The sequence below is a fragment of the Cygnus atratus genome, chromosome 1 (genome assembly GCF_013377495.2).
Source record: "Cygnus atratus isolate AKBS03 ecotype Queensland, Australia chromosome 1, CAtr_DNAZoo_HiC_assembly, whole genome shotgun sequence".
In the NCBI taxonomy this organism is placed as follows: domain Eukaryota; kingdom Metazoa; phylum Chordata; class Aves; order Anseriformes; family Anatidae; genus Cygnus; species Cygnus atratus.
Window position 1 is genome coordinate 117,383,648 of NC_066362.1, and position 20,306 is coordinate 117,403,953.

At 38.9% G+C, this 20,306-nt stretch overlaps 1 protein-coding gene across 1 annotated transcript in view; it reads left to right on the forward strand.

Moving 5' to 3' along the window:
• The window catches only part of MAOB (monoamine oxidase B), a 54,647-nt gene that overhangs the window by 21,020 nt on the left and 13,321 nt on the right, over positions 1-20,306 (forward strand). The window contains exons 4-9 of the mRNA XM_035542209.2: positions 11,464-11,568; positions 12,638-12,729; positions 15,629-15,770; positions 16,997-17,146; positions 17,811-17,970; positions 19,406-19,502. Coding sequence (XP_035398102.1) covers positions 11,464-11,568; positions 12,638-12,729; positions 15,629-15,770; positions 16,997-17,146; positions 17,811-17,970; positions 19,406-19,502 — 746 coding nt within the window. The remainder of the gene's footprint in view (positions 1-11,463; positions 11,569-12,637; positions 12,730-15,628; positions 15,771-16,996; positions 17,147-17,810; positions 17,971-19,405; positions 19,503-20,306) is intronic.

Sequence of the window (20,306 nt, forward strand, 5' to 3'; positions counted from 1 at the left end):
TGATGGGTGTATCCTCACTGTTTTTTTAAGTGTGCCTCTGGTATCATCCTCAAAGACAATTTTTCTGCTTGTTCATACTATTTAGCCTTCAGAGTCTCCTCAGTGGCAGCAGGAGGTCGTGCCATGAAGGGGAAATTAATGATAGAAGACAACTGACATGGCCAGTTTGGATGACCATCTCTTAGGACAACCTTGCTGTCCTAGCATGGGAGCTTTCCAAAATACTACCAGAAGTCAGAGAATCACAGAGTCACCTGAGCTGGAAAGGACCCACAAGGATCATTGAGTCCAGCGATCATTGGCTCCACACAGGACCACCCAAAAATCAAACCGTGTCTGAGAGCATTGTCCAAACACTTCTTGAATTGTGGTAGGCTTGGTGCTGTGACCACTTCCCTGGGAAGCCTGTCCAAGTGCCAGACCACCTTCTTGGTGAAGAACCTTTTCCTAGCACACAGCCTGACCCTCCCCTGTCATAGCTCCATGCCATTAAGTCACTGAAACATACTTGGTACTGCCAACTCTGGAGCTGACTTTTGGGCCTCATTTATTGTCAGCAGCCAGCACAAGTGTGGCTGCTAGTTTTGTAATCCAGACCCCATTTCCTTTTTGGGTCTCAAGGAAGTAGGTTTTTAGGAGGGATACTGGTATTAGTATGCTGGTTGAAATGATCTTTTGTTTTTCAACAGGCTTTTAGAGTGAGGAAAACAGAGAATGGCACAAAAGTAGAAGTTTGGGTTCTTGCCAAGGATAATCTGTCTTTCCCTTGACCACAAGTGTCTTATTACATGAATTGCCAGAGGTAGGTCAGGTTGTGTGTAGCCTTTTGCCATCACCCGTGGACATCTTTTAGCCTAGGGCTGCGAGTTCTGGTGTGAGTCAAGGCTCTCAGCCTTCCTCTCTACCCAGCACTGACAGAACTTGCTGGCATTGAGGGATATATCCAGGCTGGCAGAGAAGGATATGCCTTGGCTTTTTCTGTGTGTTGGGCAGAAAAAGGGCTTTGCACTGCGGCGCTAAGGCTTATCCCCAGCTGAGGACTGAGTCAGCAGTGTCCTTCCAGGCCTTAGGACTCAAGTCAAGGGAACCTATGCAGCAGTACAAATTCTGCCTGGAAATCCAGAGTTGAGAGAAGACACTGCTCCAGGAGGCATTTAAGCCATCCAAGCCTGGGGTATGGGATGCTTGTCACTTTGACTGATGCCTGCATCTGTGAGCTATAGCTGCAAGCAGTTTCTGGAGGATGTATGAGAAGGGCCTGGACTCACTCGGACACTCAAGTGCCTGTGCTGAGACCTGCAGGTAGATGCTGGTAGGACATGGGTGATGTCCTTAGGTATAACAGGGCGATGGGGCATCTGCGATAATTTGGTACAGGTAAGTAGCTTGGCAGAGGCCTGGCAGGTATGTGTGAGATTGGCACCATGGCTTACACAGACCCAAGAAAACAGCTGCCCTGGAGTGGATCCTTCGAGGTTCCCAGTCCAACTTGGGCTTGGAGCTAGGTCTATCTCAATTAGGTCAGGTTTCTTGAAACCATGCTCAGTCAAGTACTGAAAATCTCCAAGGAGAGACATCTCACCTCTTGGTGGTCGCTGCTTGTGGGAGAGCTCCTGAAGGGAGGCAAGGGAAAAGTGGTCAGAAAGAGAAGTGTGTGCCAGGACTCCCTGGTAGCCAAGGAGGAGTGGAAGAGGACATACTACACAGTCAGTAGCTACTCATTGGAATCTCCTAATTTCATTCATTTTAAAATTATTTCCTTTCTGCTACTGTGTTTACACAACTGTGGGGAAAGTATTATAATAGTTAAAGAATTACAGTTAAAGAATTAGAAGATGAACACTATACAGTAAATATATGCATCATTGTGTGGCCAAATGAGTGTAATAACCTTCAAACTTCTGCATTTCATATAACTGTAATCCATTCCTTGCAGGTCTCTCACTTTCAGCTATGTGGCCTGCCCTTGCTTTCCCTGCAGATGGACAGTACTCTTGTGTGCTCCCTGAAATCCAAGCAGTACTCTTTAAGTCATACCTTATAAAACAGATTCCAAAATATACAAAGGTCTGTCACTCTGGCATGAATTTGAATTCACCTGCTGACCCAAGCTTTATGACTACGGTCAAATTTAATTAAATTCTGGACCAAAAAATTCTCTCTGAATCCAAAAAGGCAATGAAACCTAAAGGTATTAATTCTTGTCTAACTACACTATCAGGCAACACAGTGCATCTTGTAAAATCAGCTGCTGTTTTTACATATACCCCAAGGTAAAATCAAGCCTTTCATAGTTAATTAAATTCATTTTAGAGGCTTTTTAATACAAGTAATATATGCAGCTTCTTTGTACTACAAAATGAAAAGAGTGCATTTTGTTGATCTCTGGGAGGGTCTCTGCTAATTAGGCTTTACCAACTTGATTAGGTTGTGTATTTTCTTCCCTTTTAATCCTTTTTAATGCCAGGTTCTATTGCTAGAATATTTTTGGCCTTGCTTATATTGTGTTTGATATCTTCACAGAAACTCAAAATTATATTTCTTGCCCTATTTTTTTTTATTTCCTCCACTGGTTAAACGGCCTTTTTCATGGTCTTTGAAAGGAGATTAGTATGTTCTTTTCATTTGTGTAAGTGCTGGTTCATCAGACTTGGTGAGAAAATTAGGATAGCTCTGCAAGTTGTATTTGGTAGGCAAATTGCTGTCTGAACACCATTGCTTTTTAATAACATAACTGAAGTTAGGTTTGTAAATCCAGATTTAAAAAGCAAAAGCAGAAGTATCTGAGATGTCAGCATCTCCTAACAGTGCTCTCACTGAACTGGTAAGCAGATATGAAATGCTTCTTAAATCCGGTAATTTTTCCTTATCTGCCTAACTGAGGATTCAAGGTCCTACCTTAGGTAGATCTGCAGCTTTTGAGCACTGGCTTTTATTTCCCTCACCAAAATGTCTTCGAAAAACAAACCAAACTACATGCAGTCCAGGTAATTTTTACCTTTGCTATGTAAGTCTCTGGAAAGAGGTGTTAAAATATGAAAGCATATCAAATCATTGTGTAGGTTTAATTAAGAACAGATTTGGTTGGTCAATCCAAATTGCACTTCACTTTTGTGCAGTCCAAATAACCATGCAAACTTACTGCATTTTAAAGCACAGATCTTGTGTTATCAAACGTAACACAGGTTCCTTTGCAAAGTAAGGTAACTATGGAACTGGTTTGCTCTGCTACCGTAACTCTGTGTACAGAAACATTTGTTTGTATGACTGGTTTGCCGAATTAATCTTTTTAGAACTTGATTCCTTCATAACCAGTAAGGTTGCTCTACCTTTTGTCCTGCTGTGATGCTAGCTGAGCACACTCTGTTCCCATTTTCACTGATGGAGAGCTTGCATGAAAACCTGGCAGCATAGACCAACAGCATGACTCCCCTTACTGGCTACGTGAGACCAACAAAACTTGTTTCTCCAAATCTGATCATTAGTCTGTGGTAGATCCCCCACTGCCATTGATGCTCATTGTCATTTTTTTCCAGATCTATTTTTCCACCAGAACTGTCTAGGGGGTAATACCATGATCCTTTCCAGAATTTCCCCAGACAGCAGCATCGTAGCTAGAAAGTGGCAGTAACATTTATTCCTCTTCATCTCTGTGTTTTCTCACTGCAGGTAGTGCTAACGGTTAGCTAGGTGGCTAGTTATTTGGACAGAGTATTGCAGGTGGAACATTCCTCATGTGATGATAATTGATATAAGCCCTGCTAGTTGTTTCCTTAGCACCAAAAGGCAGGCATGTAAATACTGTGTACGTCCAGGGAGATCTTTCAAGCCAAAATGCTGGATGAAACATTAAACATCCCCTCTCTAGTCAGCAGGCAGGATCTTGACAGAGAGTTGCAGGTACCTTATTACCACAGTTCAGTTTTCATATGAGGATGGACTTTCCTCATGTGTTCCTCTGTCAGCAGCACTGGCTAGAGGTGTCTGAATGCATGTCATGCCCTCTCCAAGGTTAGCACAACCTTCATGCAAGTAATTGCAACCTAGCAACTCTGAGGAGATTGCTAAGGTGAACTCAGTCTGCCGGATATCACTGGAGATGAATATTTAGTCTTATACACACAATACTTTTAACTAGGACCACAAATCTACTCTAATGTTAGCAGGCTACATACTGATCTACAATAGATATGCAGAAGAAAAAATTTACAGCCCTCTTGGGTGTCATTCATTTTCAGCACTATTGTGTTTATTAAAACGCAGTTTGCTGTGGTCTCGTTCATGAATAAAAATGTGATGGCCCTGTTGTATTGGGATTTAATTAGCAGCAGGATAAGTGATTGCTGTATCTAAAGTTATAGAATTTACTGAGGTTTCTTCTGTGATATCACTGATACATGCACTAAAGCTAAACAACGTGAATTGTTTAAGCTTCAGCCCTGCTTCTTTGCAAAGTATTTCTTGGTATAGTGTATAATACATAGTGTAACAGCTTAAATGGATTTTGAATAACTGCATAAAAGCTCTTTCATTTTTCTTTTGTGTATCTTAATTAGAGTGCATTCAGAGAAGGAAAAGTATGTGAGACTGAGTTACCATCAGGTTAAGCGAGGTGAAGTGTCATCATATCTTTTTTTCCCCCTTTTCGCTGACAATTTTGAAGCAAGAACTTAGGGAACTGGGGAGAATCATCTGAATCATGAAGAAGCTGGGCATTTGGTGTCTTGAAAAGGAAGCCAAGTAAATTCAAAGACACTGAAATTACTACTGGGCTTTGGCACGTTCATGCGTCCTTGCTGGAATGCAGGTCTGCACTGCTTAAACTCTTTCATAGATATAAGCATGCAGGCATTCCTGTCACAAAACACCATGTCATTATTCACTCACTGATAGCCTCAGGATAGGATCTGAGCATTGAGTAGGCTGAGGTAGGTGAGAGTATGTGCTAGACTCACAAGGGATGTCCTCCATGCTGTGAATGAAAGCGATCATCAGTAGGAGTATAGAAACAGCTGGTCTTGTTGCACCTGCCCTGTAAATAAAGGGACATTTTCCCTTTTTTTGTGCCAGCCACCTGGCAGTAATTGCAACAACTTAGTTTGTAATTAGGCCTTTTTCTAATTAAAAATGGATAATATTTGTATTATGGCAGTCTAAAAGGGTCAAGATAACGTACACCAAATCTGCAAAGTGATCTCTGCCAAAGTGGACCATAAAAAAGGGTCTCACAAGAGATGTTTATTGATCAGGAAAACTGGCTGGAAGGCTGACAGCTGTGACCTCATGACAGCATGAGGATGAAAGCAGTAAGGAAAATGAACTGGAAATAAAGTATGCATTTCTTAATTAAAACTGAATGCAAAGAAACTTCCTCAGTCTCAGCCCTCCCAGACCACAGGGTCTGTTTCCTAGGAGATAAGGAAAAGGAGCTCTGCTTCCACCTAGCTTATTTAATTCAGGCTGCTGGGAGAAAAGCTTCAATTGCATTTGATTACAAGAACTGATTTTTGTTTCCCTTGGGAAGCTGATTGAGGTCTGCAGAAATACAGAATACATGTGTATTTCATACTGAAAGAACTGGCTGACACTGCTGGGTTTCACACATCTGTAAAATTTTATGGAAGGTTTCATTTTTTACGTAAGAAATTTTAGAACCTGGAATATCTCAGAAACAAAACCAGTGAGCCTAATATTATCTCCTGTGTTAAGTACAGCATTCTCATTTTGAGAACTAGTGCTTAGTTATATTATCTGTGGGCAGGCAGAGAGCTTGCTTCATTGTTTTCTCCAAAATAAAACTCCTCTTTTCTCCTGTTTTTATTTATTGTTGTCCACTTATCTGCTTTTGGGAGGGGAAAGAGTTGTTGGTTTTTTGAGACAAACTCTAGAAATACTCAGGAAAGGTTTCTATTGATTTTATCCACTTTGTTAGGAGGTTTAATTCAGGTGTTGAAAGCATTGTGCAGGTCCAGTTTGGAAGAACATTTAGAACCACAGTCCTTTGAAATATGTACTTCATAAGACACTTGAGCACTTTTTGTAAAGGTGTGTCTTAAATCTGTAAATAAAAAGTCTGGTTCTAGTCAACTTTTTTCTCAGTTGATTGGATCAAAGGGTTATATTCTCTTTTAAATTCAGAGCAGAACCTCAAGTTTTCTTTCTAAAATACCTCAGTGTTATTTTTTTTCCCATTCTGCCTTTTTTCAGGTAAGACATGTATTCGAGTTTTTCACTTATGTGGTGGCAGAGTGAAGATGGACTTTATAATACAGAGGAAATACATTGTTCCCAATTAGCTCCTTTCCTTTTCAAGAGGCATGTTTCAGGCCAGTGTTTCTGGCTATGCTACACTTAAAATGAAATTACTTTTGATGATCAAATTTCACAAAACACACTGGCATCCAGAGCTGAAGATGCAGAATTAAATACTGAAATATATTTAGAGGGTATTTTGGCACGTCTTAATATTGCAGATTTGCACCATTAGTTATCTGGATTTTCTTGCACTGCATTTATATTTTCTGATCTTTGTATCTTTTTATTTTTGTAATACCTGTCAGCATAGTAATCAGCTAAGTTTACGAATGGAACAGTTTCTCAGAGAAGGGAACTTCACGGTTCCAGTTTTCTCAGCAGGTCTGTTTACCTGTCTCAGCTGTTGGATGTCATTTGGTCCAGCTAGTTGCCACATTTTACTGAGAATTATGATTAATCAGAGGTTGAGTCCCAAGGACACATATTGTTAGATGTTATGGATAAAACAAAAACAAAAATGGGGACAGTTTTCCATGATGCAGCAGATGACAAACTGAGCGTGAGAAGGTACTGAATTCCAGCCTGATGTGACTCCTTGCCATTTCTCTTTTACGTTCTCATGACTTTGTATCTTACTATTTCTGCACTTCACGTGAATGACATTAGGATTTTAAGCTGAGAGAACAAGGTGTGTGATGTACTCGTGCTTATGAATCAGCAGATGGCACTACATGCCTGTGAAGCTGTGTAACTGCAGATTAATATGCAGACTGACATCCCCGTGAAGTTAGAAGCTGCTTCTCCAAGGCTTAGAGAGCTTAGCTGAGGGGGTATCTGTGCTCATTCACGGGTGCAGAGATTGCATCATGTAGTCTCATTTCCTACACTGAAAGCTGGCTATGTTTATGTTTGTACCACCTCTAAAAACTGCACGGATCATTGGCATGAGGGGCTGCAGGTCGTGATGTGGAATACCGCTTGGGTACTGCCTGGGTACACAACATTTTAGGGGAGCACAAAGTGGTCTTGTGCCTGCAAAACCAGACTTTCTTCTGAGATCTCAATCTGCAGTGAGATACTGATGACAATTCCTGGCAGAGCATGTCCTTTCTCCCCTAACCATTCTCTCAATCCCACTTCAAGGAGGAGGTGTGTGGGACCCATCCTTATGACCTCCCAGGTGCTGGGGCTGATACTCAAGGGGCTGCTGGTATTCAGTTACCATGCTGTATATTTCCCCAGCCCTGTAGTAGTAACCCATTTCTTGTTATGTTATCCGTTTGCCCTGAGGCAGAGCTGATGTCTGTAGAGAATTTATTTCCATACCACTTATATTACATGGGTCTAGTGTAACTAAGCCAAACACTGGTTGACGTGACATTCTTCAAAACACATAAATGAGAAAATCTTTCAGGAATTGTAATATTTGTGACATCTTACACTGGATTCCTCATTTTCCTGTTTGTTTACTCCAGAGACAGCTGGGTTACTAGAATTTGCTCCCTATTGTTTCAGCTCCTTCAGTATGCTTTAGCCCATAATGCGGCAACAATCTCCTTAAGCAGCAAGTGACCCATGCAATAGCGGGTAGACCTCCAGCTGCCATTGCTGGTGTTCTGCTTTTGGAAGCATTGCAAGTGGCATTATGAATCAGTTTCTAAAAACTATTTATGCCCTCTGTTAAATACCACTGAGTGCGCCCTCACACACCCACCAAAAAAAAAGAAATGATAAGAAATACTTCTGGTCATTATTAAAGTATTGGCGTTAAAATATTTTATCAAATGATTAGATGGGATTGATATTATTACAGCTTATATACTGCTCTGATTTGGGTATTAAAAACATTTGAAAAGTAAATGTTTTGTGCATTTTTGAGCATATTTTTCATCCACATATCTTGTTTTTCTTTGGAGATCATGCAGCACCAGTAGTTTTGGAGAATGCTATTCCCAGCAATATGATAGAAATAGGCAAATTTTGCCTAAGGATCAAAAAGCTTGTTGTACCTGCAAAAGTACAAATTCATCAGTAAAGCTGAAATGTTTTGTTTTGTTGGAAATTACTCAGAAATATATGTTGTCTTTCTTTAGTGGTGTTCTTTTTGTTTCTGTATAGATCGTAGTCTTGCACTCTCAGAATGAGTTTGCCTGGCAGCTCCTGGAGTTTTGTCTACATAGGAAATAAGGATCAGGCCTTACATAATGTCTTAGGAGCTCTTGAATGTAACTTTCACAGGAGACTCCCTCACTTCTGTGATTATTTTTATTTTTCCAGGTTGAGATTTGTTCTCGTGCTTTATGAGACTTGTTGCCCCAGATTTCTGCACAAGAGACATACCCAACTTTTCCCTTTCAGCAGTTCAAATGCAGTGAAATAGAAGAATACTAAAACAAAGATGTGTTTTATGTGTCTCTTAGTGATGCACTCATGAAAAAACACCACAGGGAATTCATAAGACTTGAGTTAACTCAGAGGGGATAACTCAGGTAGGATTGCCTCTGGCAGAGCAGGAAGCTCAGAACAAAATCAATAATTGGAATAACCCATTCTGATGCTGTCCTGGTTTTTGTGGGCACAGCAGTATACATGTTTCATAAATCTAAATCTGGGAAATGCTAGGTATTAAAAACCAAACCAATATACTCTTTCTTTGGAATACCTATGCAGGTTTGTATGCGTGTGAAGGGTAGCTCCAGTGCTCAGAACAAGGCACAGCAAAACTGACTTGTGGCTGCTATGAAATCTTTGTGCCCAAAAAAGCGAATTGATAGTTGGTGTTGGTAATTACCAACACGGTTCAGATTTTACTAGTTGGGATGGGAGGTTACTTAGTCTCTGACCTATTGCTCTTCTTTCAAAGTTCCTTGACAGTAGACCATGAAGGTGTGTCTCAGTACAAATTATTTTCATTTTAAGAGATTCCATAGTAGTAGCAAAAATGCCCATTTCAGGACCAAGTGAAGTATAAACTTACAGCAATTCATGATCTCCATCTATAGGCTTGACTCCAATATAATGTATTTTTATACGGCTGAGCACAAGAGCTGTATAGATGCACTTTGTTCCATGTTGAATGAAAGCAAACCTTTCCTGACATTTTCTGCAGTATTTCTGAACATGTGCTGTAATGTGCATTCTAAGATTGGAAACACGAGGCTTTCAGCCTTGGTACCTCTGCCTCAGGGAGTGACTGGGGATCAACTCCATCTATGACAAAACTGCTGATTGAAAACTTTCTAAAAATTGACATTTTGGCATGTTGCAAACCATAATCTCCCCTCAAAAGCACCGCAAAATGGAATTGTTGTTTTGCAGCTACTTTTTCACATGTTCTGCAGAGTTTCTTTCTTCCTGCACTTTGCTTTCTTCCAAACTTTCATTACCTTGGTGTTTCTTACAAGAATTCCATTAGAGTCTCACGGCCTTACAAAGACTAGGTGAAAAAAAAAGTTTCTTCTTCACTTACTCCAACCTGCTCTGTTTTTTTTTTTTTTTTTTTTTTTTTTTTAACTGATTTTCAATTTGCTCATACTTTTATATTGAGGTTTTGTTTCTGGAATTTCTGCTTTTTAAGTTTCTCTCTCTTTGAATTAGAAGTCCTCAAAGTTACAAGTCAGCATTTTTCAAGGTTGTATGTATTTTTGTTATTCCATACCAAGTTTTTTAGTCTCTCAAGATCTTTTTGTGCCATTTTACTGTCTCTCCTGGTGTTTGCAACAGCTGCAGATTTGAATAATGTACTTTCTGTCCCTTCTTTCACATTATTGATTAAGTGGCTAAATCAAACCAAGCCTGACACTTCTTCATGTAAGTGGTCTTTGTATACTTATCTTCAATGAGACACAGTGTTTTTTGTTCGTTGTAACCTTGCTCTAAATATTTAATCCTGATGCAGCATTTCTTCTGAAGCCAGGGTGATCAGTTGGTGTGGCACTGTATCAATATCTATTAAAATTTAATACTTCTACCAATTGGCATTCATAATGATGCAATGCCCCCTTAAATATGTAATTTAATATAAGTTTTGAAAAATCAACAGTGCCACACAATATGGCCTTTATTGGTCATCAGTTTTATGGAGTCCAGAATGTGTTGTAAAGAAAGAGTAGCCATATAATGCTAATGTGCGTTTCATTGTGACTTTTTATAACTATTATGTTGCCATACATATAGTAAGCCAAGGAAATCCCTTGTAAATAAAAGAGCTTTACAAATTAACTGTTGTCTTTTGCCCTTAATTAAACTGGACTTTCTGGACTGATAGTAGTGGCTACATTTATAAAATGTAACTATTAAATATATAATGACGAAATTAGGCCATTCACATTGGCCAGACTGTCACTATCAGGAATATATGGCCAGAGGTGTGGTTGTTGAATGGGAGAAATAGTGATTATTAGTAAATACTACATTTTCTATAGGGCTGTGGATGTGTATGTTAGCTGGAAAGAGTTTGTTCCAGGAAGGTCTCTGAGCTATGATTTTAGTGTATAATAAAGCTTATCACAGCTGCTTTGGTCTGATTTTGAAAGAAAAAAAAAGTCACTAAATGAAATTACCAATTAAGTTTTTTCATGAACATTTAGGAAAATATGTAACATATCTTTCTTGTTCTCAGGAAAAAAATAGCTGTTTTCTCATCTCAGTTGAGCAATACTGTTCTGTCTCATTTTTTCGTCTGATATTAGTGACTCTCCTGCAGGATATTAGTTTTATTGCCCAGAAGTACCCAATTTAAAACGTTCAAGATACAAGGCACTACCAGTTTTGCACATGATTGGCTTAACTGTGTGTCAAGTTTAAGTTGCACACACAGAATCCCAGAACGGCTGAGGTGGGAAGGGAGGCCACCTACTCCATCCCCTGCTCAAGCAGGGCCACCCAGAGCAGGCTGCCCAGGACCATGTCCAGGCAGCTTTTGGAGATCTCCAAGGTTACACAACCTCCCTGGATAACCTGTGACAGTGCTCCATGACCTGCATGGCACAGAAGGGCTGCCTGGTGTTCAGATGGAGCCTCCTATGTCTCAGTGTGTGGCCCACAGACATCATCTGCCAGAAGGCATTACACGTATTGATTAAATTTATGCTTTCTTCTAGTCGGAACTTAACCATTTGGTGTGGTTTCCCACACATAGAAACTATCAGTATGATTGTATTTTATTTTTTATGAATTTGTTGATTTTTTTTTTTTTTCATCTTGTAGGGTAAGTCTTACCCCTTCAAAGGTGCATTCCCTCCTCTGTGGAATCCTTTGGCCTACCTGGACTACAACAACCTGTGGAGGACCATGGATGAAATGGGAAAGGAGGTACGGCAGGAGGAATTGCAGCTGACCGTTTCAGCTCAGCTTTGTCTCCGTGTGAAGCTGATCAGTGGGGCAGAGTGAAGATGGGACTAGGATGTAGACAGGCAAAGCTGGTCTAGCTTGAACATGCCTAGCTCCTGACAAAAACAGCATGACAACGTGTACTTTGGTACACACTGGTGGTCAGAGCACATGCATAAATGGCATCCTGGCATTCTCATTCTGAAAGCCATGCTGCTAAGCCTGTCTGCAATCCTACCATCTTACCTCTTTTTTTTTTAAATTATTATTATTATTTTTATTTATTTTTTAATGAAATCAGGGTTTATGCTTGTGATTTTAGCATTATGGCTGGCAATTGAGTAAGCAGCATTTTAAGAGTCTTGTAGGCCTGTAAAATATGTCCTTCTCCACCCTCAAATTCAACCCAACCATTTTAGTTTGTTACCATTAGTGCATATTTTCCATTGAGCTACAAGATTTTAAAAAGAGGTGGCTGTTACTGGCACAGATGAACAAGAGAGCTATAGAACAACCCAGACCCATTCCTCAGCACTGTGCTTTATCTTTCTAGCTCTTAACTCTAAAATTATTCTCTATTCTTATATCTAAAAATACATATATGAAAAAGAATGATCCTTAAAAGCATCTTCTGTTAAGTTCACTGTACTGCCTGTCAGGAATTTGCAGGCAGAGTTATCATGTAATGATGAGATTATGTCTGCAATGTTGCAGATACTGAGGATAAAGCAGAAGTTGTGTTCGCTGCCTCTTGTGTTATGTATTTCTCTTTCATGCAGTCATTCAGCTTCAAATGTTAATTCTCTCCTTTTTTTTTTCCTGAACTTTTAATTCGAACCCAAAGAGGTAACTGTTTCTTATGAAAATAACACATTCAGAATGAATTATTAAAAATTAATATTAAAACACTATATCAATGTTATTCTGACAATAGACCTAAACAACAGTCTGGACTTCCTCATTTTAACCTGAAATCAACCTGTTCACTTTGTTGTCTTTTTCTTATGCCACTCATTCATTTGCTGATGAATACTATTTTATGTTACCTTAGATTCCTAATGAAGCCCCGTGGAAGGCTCCACGTGCAGAAGAATGGGACAAAATGACTATGCAAGATTTCATAGATAAAATTTGCTGGACAAAGTAAGAAACTATGTAATATGGAAGTAGATATGAAAGCTTATATTTATAACTTAGAACTCCAAGTAGACATTATTGCTTGGCAAACAGATATAATTACCACTAGGATACAGACTTTTTGAAGAAGTGGAATGAGAAAATATTTTTACAGTAGACCACAACACTTATCAGCACACACAGTAGTTTTTGTTACATTTCCATAACTTTTTAGACTAATACGAAGATATAAGGAAAATGGATTTTGTGGGAGAGGTTACTTCTGAATACTTGGGTAATACCTTCATCTGTTACATATTACTGTGTGTTTAAGTATTCAAGGAAAAATGCTCTGGCTACAGAAGGCTTTTGAATCATTTTTTTGATGGAACAGCATACATTTATTCTGTAATGGACCAGCTGATTTTACCAAAGTACTATAACATTTGTCTTGAAATGGCAATAAATCACTAACATCCATTGTTCTATTGTTTAACTGCTGCACTATATACCACCCAGGGAAACTGAGAATGCTTCCTGTTTTTATGTATACATCAAAGCAATTTTTCTTTGCTTGCCATTCAAGAGCAGTTTGATTGGTTTTCTTCACACTGAAGCAAAAAAACATAAATTCAGCCTTGCTGTAAAGCAGATTGATTTCTACAGCAACAGTGTTAGAATTTCTAAGCATCCAACACCCTGCTGCAGGGAGCAGGCACAACCTTAGTGCAAAAGCCTGATAGCACCCTCTCAGAATGACACTGCCAGCAGCACTGGGAGACATTTTTATGGTTTCAGTCAGCCTTTAGAGAGGAACATGGGCATTGCTAATGAACAGTAGGCTCTTGTGCAAAAACATTCAGTCTTCTGGTCATTTTACTTTCATTTGCAACAAGAGTTATCGCTGTACACAAACAATTCTCATTTGTGCCACCATCCATATTCAGTGATACGAAATAGAAATGTATGCTGTCCACTCTGCTGGCCTTTTTAACCTCTGATTTGGTAAGGAACTACTCGCGTTAGCAGAACACCGCACACTGGTAGCTATTCAATATCCAATAGGTCACAGAACTACAGTCATATTTTTTCAGGCTCTCTGATGGAATAAGACTTGACATTTTACCTCAGTATTGGCATAACTGTCAGCCTCCCTTAATTCCAAGATGCTTTTCAGATTTCATATGTGCGTCTCAGCTTGATTTGCCCAGTTTGCTCAAGATTGAGTTAACGTTCTGTAGAAACTTCCCACCCTGGAAGGTAGTCATCCAGAAGGGTAATCTTCTACTATTTCCTCTCATCTAACAGAATGTACAGATTTGCTTTTGGCTAGACTTGCATGCTGGAAATGCCCTGTTGAAATCATTCTGCTATTGCTAGGTAAAACATCAGAAGAAACTGGGAAACTGAAATGTTGAAAAGCAATGGGAGAAGGCAGCAGAAACAATGAAGATTTCACCACTGCCTAGTACCTCCTGTGTATGAAATATTAATAAGTACATACACTAATTCTCCCATTCTCCCATCTTTCAGAGCTGATCATATTTTTCAGTATGTGTTTATATAGATAAAAAATGATAAATATTTTCTGTATCATTTTTGTCTGTCAAGAATGAAGCCAGAATGCACCCATATTTTAGAAAATGGGGCAGCATTTTACTGCGGCAGGGCTTTGTACATTTTTAGCAAGGACATTAGACCTTTTTTATATGTAGAACTACAGCTGAACTTGAAATAATATGTTTGAGTTATGCTTTTTTCTGTTTGTTTGGTTTTTTTTTTTTTTTGAAGATCAAAGACTGAAAAAAGGAAGAAACAACTGAAAGTGAATTCTGTACTAGCTTTGGAACTTATTGATTACCTGGTGCTTGGCATATGAAATACCTATAGGTGCTCAGTCCCTGTAGTTCACAGTGCAGTTAAGCTGAGCATCTCCTGGTCGTGTTCTCCATGTCACTCTAAAATATTTCTCAGTGAGGGCAAGGGAAGTGTTTACTTTTAACAGGAAGAATATTTGCCTGAGCCTTAATTAACTGTCTTAGTGCACCTTAAAATGTTGTACAGATTTATACAATAATTTCCAGTAGAGCTGCCATTTTGCATATTCCTGTAATGAAAGCACCAACTGGAAGGCATAAAGCAGTGATTCTTCTTCAGACACAGGCCACTTTTCCACTTCTGTGTTCATCACCACTGGGTACCAGACCACCATTTAAAATACTGAGTTGTGTAACCAAAAGTATCCTTTCCCTTTTTTCTTTTTTGCCAAACTTATGTGTTAATCTGTATAAACTACAACCTCACTTACGTCTTTCTATTTCTCTTCTTTCCTTGGTATGTTCCTGCTGCAGCACCCTCCCAGAACACAGCAGAGGAGAGAGCAGTGAGGGGTGCTGACTAACCAGAGAGCTTAGATAGTTAGCTTAGACAAGATGCCTAACTTTTTTTTAATGACAAATGTTGAATAATCCATATGCTGTGTGCTTGAGGGACAAGTATTCAGGAAGTGCAAACAGAACAGCAGATCTTGGATATGACCCAGGAACCATGGGAGGACACATTGGTTTTGCAGTCCAGTGAAGACATGAGAGCCTGCTTCCCTTATTCCTGAGTCTGGAATGACAAGCTAACTTTGTATTGGTAGCATAAAAATGCTATAAGCTTTCAGTGGCCTTTGTGTCTCCTGGAGCCCTAATTTGGCAGGTCTACAGCAATATTTAATTAACATGTTTTTACAGGGTTCCTTGAAAAATGTTCCATAAAAACAATTAATATTGTTTCCTGTTGCAACTGAAAAAAAGGAATCATTTGCCCTCAGCTTCAGTGGAAGAAGAGATTGCCAAAGACAGTCTCTGCCGTACTAAAGAATGAGGTTGTCACCCTTTTCCAAGCTTTAAATTTACTTACTTTCTTGTCTTTGCTGCAGTGCTGCCAAGAGTTTTGCAACTCTGTTTGTGAACGTGGATGTCACTTCTGAACCCCATGAGGTCTCTGCCCTCTGGTTTTTGTGGTATGTGAAGCAGTGTGGGGGGACAGCCAGGATCTTCTCAACAACCAATGGAGGGCAGGTATTGTCAGCCATCACCTTCTGCAGCTTGCGATGAGCCCTTGTTTAGCTTCATTATTCTGCTTGTTTATTTAAGTTCAGAGGGCGAATGGATACACCCGTGACTTTGACCCAATAGCACATTGGTAACTAGCTGTATGCATTTACACATTAATCAAACTCTTGCTAAACTCATGTTGAAGGCTGTTCCTGTACTGAAGGCATTGGCCTAGGGATCAGTACATTTGTAACAGCTCCTGACTGTCTTCCTTTTGGGCTCTGGTTGGAATACATACTTTGTTTATTCATTTTTTAAACAAAAGAAAGTATCATGCTTCCTTCTGGTATAAGGATGAAGCCAGCCTTACTGCTTCAGAAATACTTCATGAGGATGGTAATGCTAGCTGCATCAGCGTGCAGAGCACTTCAAATCAATACTGGAATTGTAGCCTGGAGCTCGGTTCCTAAAGACACAAACTTCCAAGGATTAAAACTGTAAAGATTTAAAAATCAGTCTGAAGAAAATGAACAACCATGCTGAAGTATAGAATTGCTCTAAAATGACTGTAAGACTGGTACCTTGGTGCTGCTTCTGCATTTCAAAGAAGTAAAGGCTCTGTTAATGGTCTTCTACTTTAGAAATGCAAATTTTAGTTAATATGTTAGAAATAATTGTATTTTTACCAGTGTAAGTTATTTAATCACAAATAAGTACCCAAAGACAAAAATACAAAGCTAAAAAACCCCAAAGATTAAAAAATACAAAGATAAAAATTACAACACATAAAAATGCATAGATAAACGTGCATAGATACATCAGTAATTATAGATAATTTAATTGTAAATACATTGCATAAAATATTATTTGAATCCTCCAGTATGTTAGAGGTTATTTGAGTTTAAGTTGGGTTGGATTACATACTGCAGGATATGTGATCAGTGTTGCTGATGCACACAGGTCTGTGGAATCCATTTGAAGATCGCATTAGAGTGTTTTTTTTCTCATGAGGTTACTGATACTTCTAGTTTTGGCTGGTGGTCAAATATGGGAAGTGCAGGAGTTCACTGAAAGAGAAAATAATGTGGAGACTTTTTCCAAGATTGCTAAACTTTCTGAAGAAAGTTTGTTAACAACAGAAGAATGAAGTTTGTTTTGAACCCCAAGCAAAATATCTGTCATGATATGGACTTTGCATGCACTGCTTTGCTGATTCCTTCTCTGCTGAGTCGTCATTTTCTGTCTTTCAGGAGAGAAAGTTTGTTGGAGGCTCTGGACAGATCAGTGAGAAAATAATGGAGCGCCTGGGAAGCCGAGTGAAGCTGAGGAAGCCAGTAGTCCGCATTGACCAGTCGGGTGAAAATGTCATAGTGGAAACCTTAGATCATGAATTATATGAGGTGATGAAACCTCATACATCTAAACAACCATTTGTATTGGGACAGCTAGAAAACTTTCAGTTTTTCCTTTTTGTCTTGTCCAAAATCCTGTAAAAAAATGTAGCAGAGACCAAAGTGGCTATGACAGAAGGTCATGTTTTCTGATTGTTCCTTCGTAATAGCACTGACAGAACTGTAAAATGATATCTGAAAAGCAGTGTCTGTTGAAACTTGTTGTTCACTACCACCTTTTCTTTGTGTTTAGTTACCTTCAGAATTAAAGGGTAGTGGTAAGGTGAACATGATACTGTAGCTTAATAATAAACTTCCTGTGGAAAAAAAAAAATCAGGCTTTGCTTCCAAGTCGTAACAGAGGAGTCCAGATGGAAAGGAGACCAACAGACTCTTTAACACAGAAAATCTCTCCACTGGATTTTTTCAAGTGCTGGGAAAAGAGCAGCTGCCCATCATTGGAACAGATGGCTGTTTACATAAAGCTTGGTTGTTGTTTTAACAACCAGGATTTTGTGAGGGTTCAGTTTCGCAATTCTTGTGCTAAATGCCAAAATTGCTTTAGAAGATACACTCTGCAACCTCTCCAGATGTCTGCTGAAATCATTAGGGCTATATAGTTAGGTTGAAGTAGTGGAGAATGTCATTGGCTTATGTATAATTTTTTCTGCAGGGCAAATATGTGATCAGTGCCATTCCCCCAGCTCTTGGTTTGAAGATTCATTTCAACCCACCTTTGCCCCCAATGAGAAACCAGCTCATCAATCGAATCCCAATGGGCTCAGTCATCAAATGCATCGTGTACTACAAGGAAACCTTCTGGAGGAAGAAGGGTATTATGTTTTAATTAAAGGGAATAGTAGTAGTAGTAGTAGTGGAATAGAGAGGGAGAAAGTACATGGTAACAGAGTGGACTTTGAGTTTAGGGAATGGTGGATCTTAGAAGGAGATTCCATACACTTCCGTGCCATTTTTGCCTTTACTTGTTTGAGAAACTAGAGAGAGGTTTGGAAGACTGGGTGGATGGGAGAAGAAAAAGAAGGGGGTAGGCATGAAGGGAGAGGGCAAGGTACAGTCATGCCTGTTGCTTATTGCCTTGGTTGTTCTTTGTTGTCCTCTACTTTTCCTTTGGAGGTACCTGGTTATGAGTTTCTCCCACTCGTACAGTAATCCAAAGGTACAAGAGACGTATGATGGAGAGAGGTCTTATCCCATCAGCTGTCAGTATGCAAAACCTCTGCCTTGTAACTGCATTGGGCAGGATTCATTTAAGTTGTCTTCCCATGGACATCTCCACCTGCACCCTTTATATGCTGAATTATGATTCCTCAGATCTCTTTTATAACTTAGTCTCAGACAAACTGTGATGTAACAGCACCCATTTCTCTTCTGTGGTTATAATGAGTCCACACCTGTTTGTCTACAAGTGTCACACCCCCTTCATCTCTGTGTATGATTTTAAGAGCTCTGGATTTTGGCATATACTGGCCATTAAGTTTTGGGATGGATTGGCAAAAGATAACTCCCATTTCCTGGTACAACCCATAGTTTGCCTACTGTGCTTTGATAGCACAGTTTTTCTTCTTTTAAGAAGAATTTATTTTCTTCAAATTCTTCTTTTAAGAACAATTACATTTTCAAAACAATTTACAAATATCTCTTCCTTTGTCTGACATAAATGTCACATATGGAAACAATTGTGCTAGGGGCACTTGAACATCTTCAGTATCTGAGAACAATCTGTTTCTGTGCAATTTCTATGCAATCTTGCTAACTGGGTTGGAGTTTATTTTTGTATTTTTGTATTGTGAATTCAACAATAGATTCCTTTACTGTCTTTCTGCTTTAAAGAAGAAGACAGAAGCTTTTCTGTTTCAAAAAAATTGCTAATTGTCAGCACATCTCAGATGCAAACTTCCTCTTCAAGATAGGATCTAACACTTCTGTGAGCCAATGTGAGCTGCCTTGCAGATCAGTGAGGGATACATGTTAATTTTTGTCACTTGATGTTTGTTTTATTTTGTTTTGTTTTGTTTCTTTCTCCTTTCTTTCATTTTCATATCTCCTTATATTAGAATCACAGAGTCAGAGAATGATATGGATTAGGAGGGACTTCTGGATGTCATCTAGTCCAATGCCTTGCTCAGAGCAGGGTACCTTTAGATCAGGTTGTTTAGGGCATTTTCCGGTCAAATTTTGAATATTTCACAGCTCGCACATGTGTCTGAATATATGGATCCTAAATTCTTTTCCTCCTTGTGCTTACAGGGTATTGTGGTACCATGATGATTGAAGATGAGGATGCTGCAATTGGCTTAACACTTGATGATACTAAGCCTGATGGTAGCTTTCCTGCCATAATAGGGTAAGAAAAAAGATATGTAGTTAATGCCTCTTTATTTTGTCTTAGAGGCAACAACTGAAGCAGAAAACCTGCTACTTTTGAAGGGAAATCCTTTAATAAAATACACTCCACAGACCACGTGGATCGCTTACAACTAAGAATATTCTGATAGTTAAAGGGTTGTTTCTCAGCGTATAGTGAATATTTTTATGAGTTTTTCTTTCAAAAAAATCCTCACTATGATTTAATAGGAAATTTTAAATGATGAAATTCTATTGTTTCTTCTCTTTTTCTGCCTGTCATATTTTGCCTTGTCATGTGGCAAAGTATAAAAATGGAGAAGCAGAAAGAAAGGAGAAGGAAAAAAGGGGGTTAAAGCACAAATTTAAAGCTTTCTCTAAATATTTTGCCTCCCCAAAACTTCCAGTTCTTTAAATTAAAATTTGTTTTCTAGCATTACATTATTTTTATTTAAAAACTGCTTGATCAGTCTTAGAAAGTTATTAATTTCCGGGTCAATCCCAGCGGTCAATCCCAGGTTTAACCTCTTGTTATTATATGCCTGCACACACTGCTGTATAAAATTTAGGTCACTGGGACCTAATAATTTAGCTCATACAAATGAGCTCTGAACTCTGGAGTGGTTTCTTCCACAGTGAGTTTTTTACATAGTAAGTATAGCATATAATTTTACACAGTAAGATGAAATGGATAGTTTGGATAGCGACCCAAAAGCTAATATTAATGATCACATCATCTCATCAAAAGGTTTTGGCATGTTAAATATACATAGTAACATAAAATATACATAGTAAATATACATAG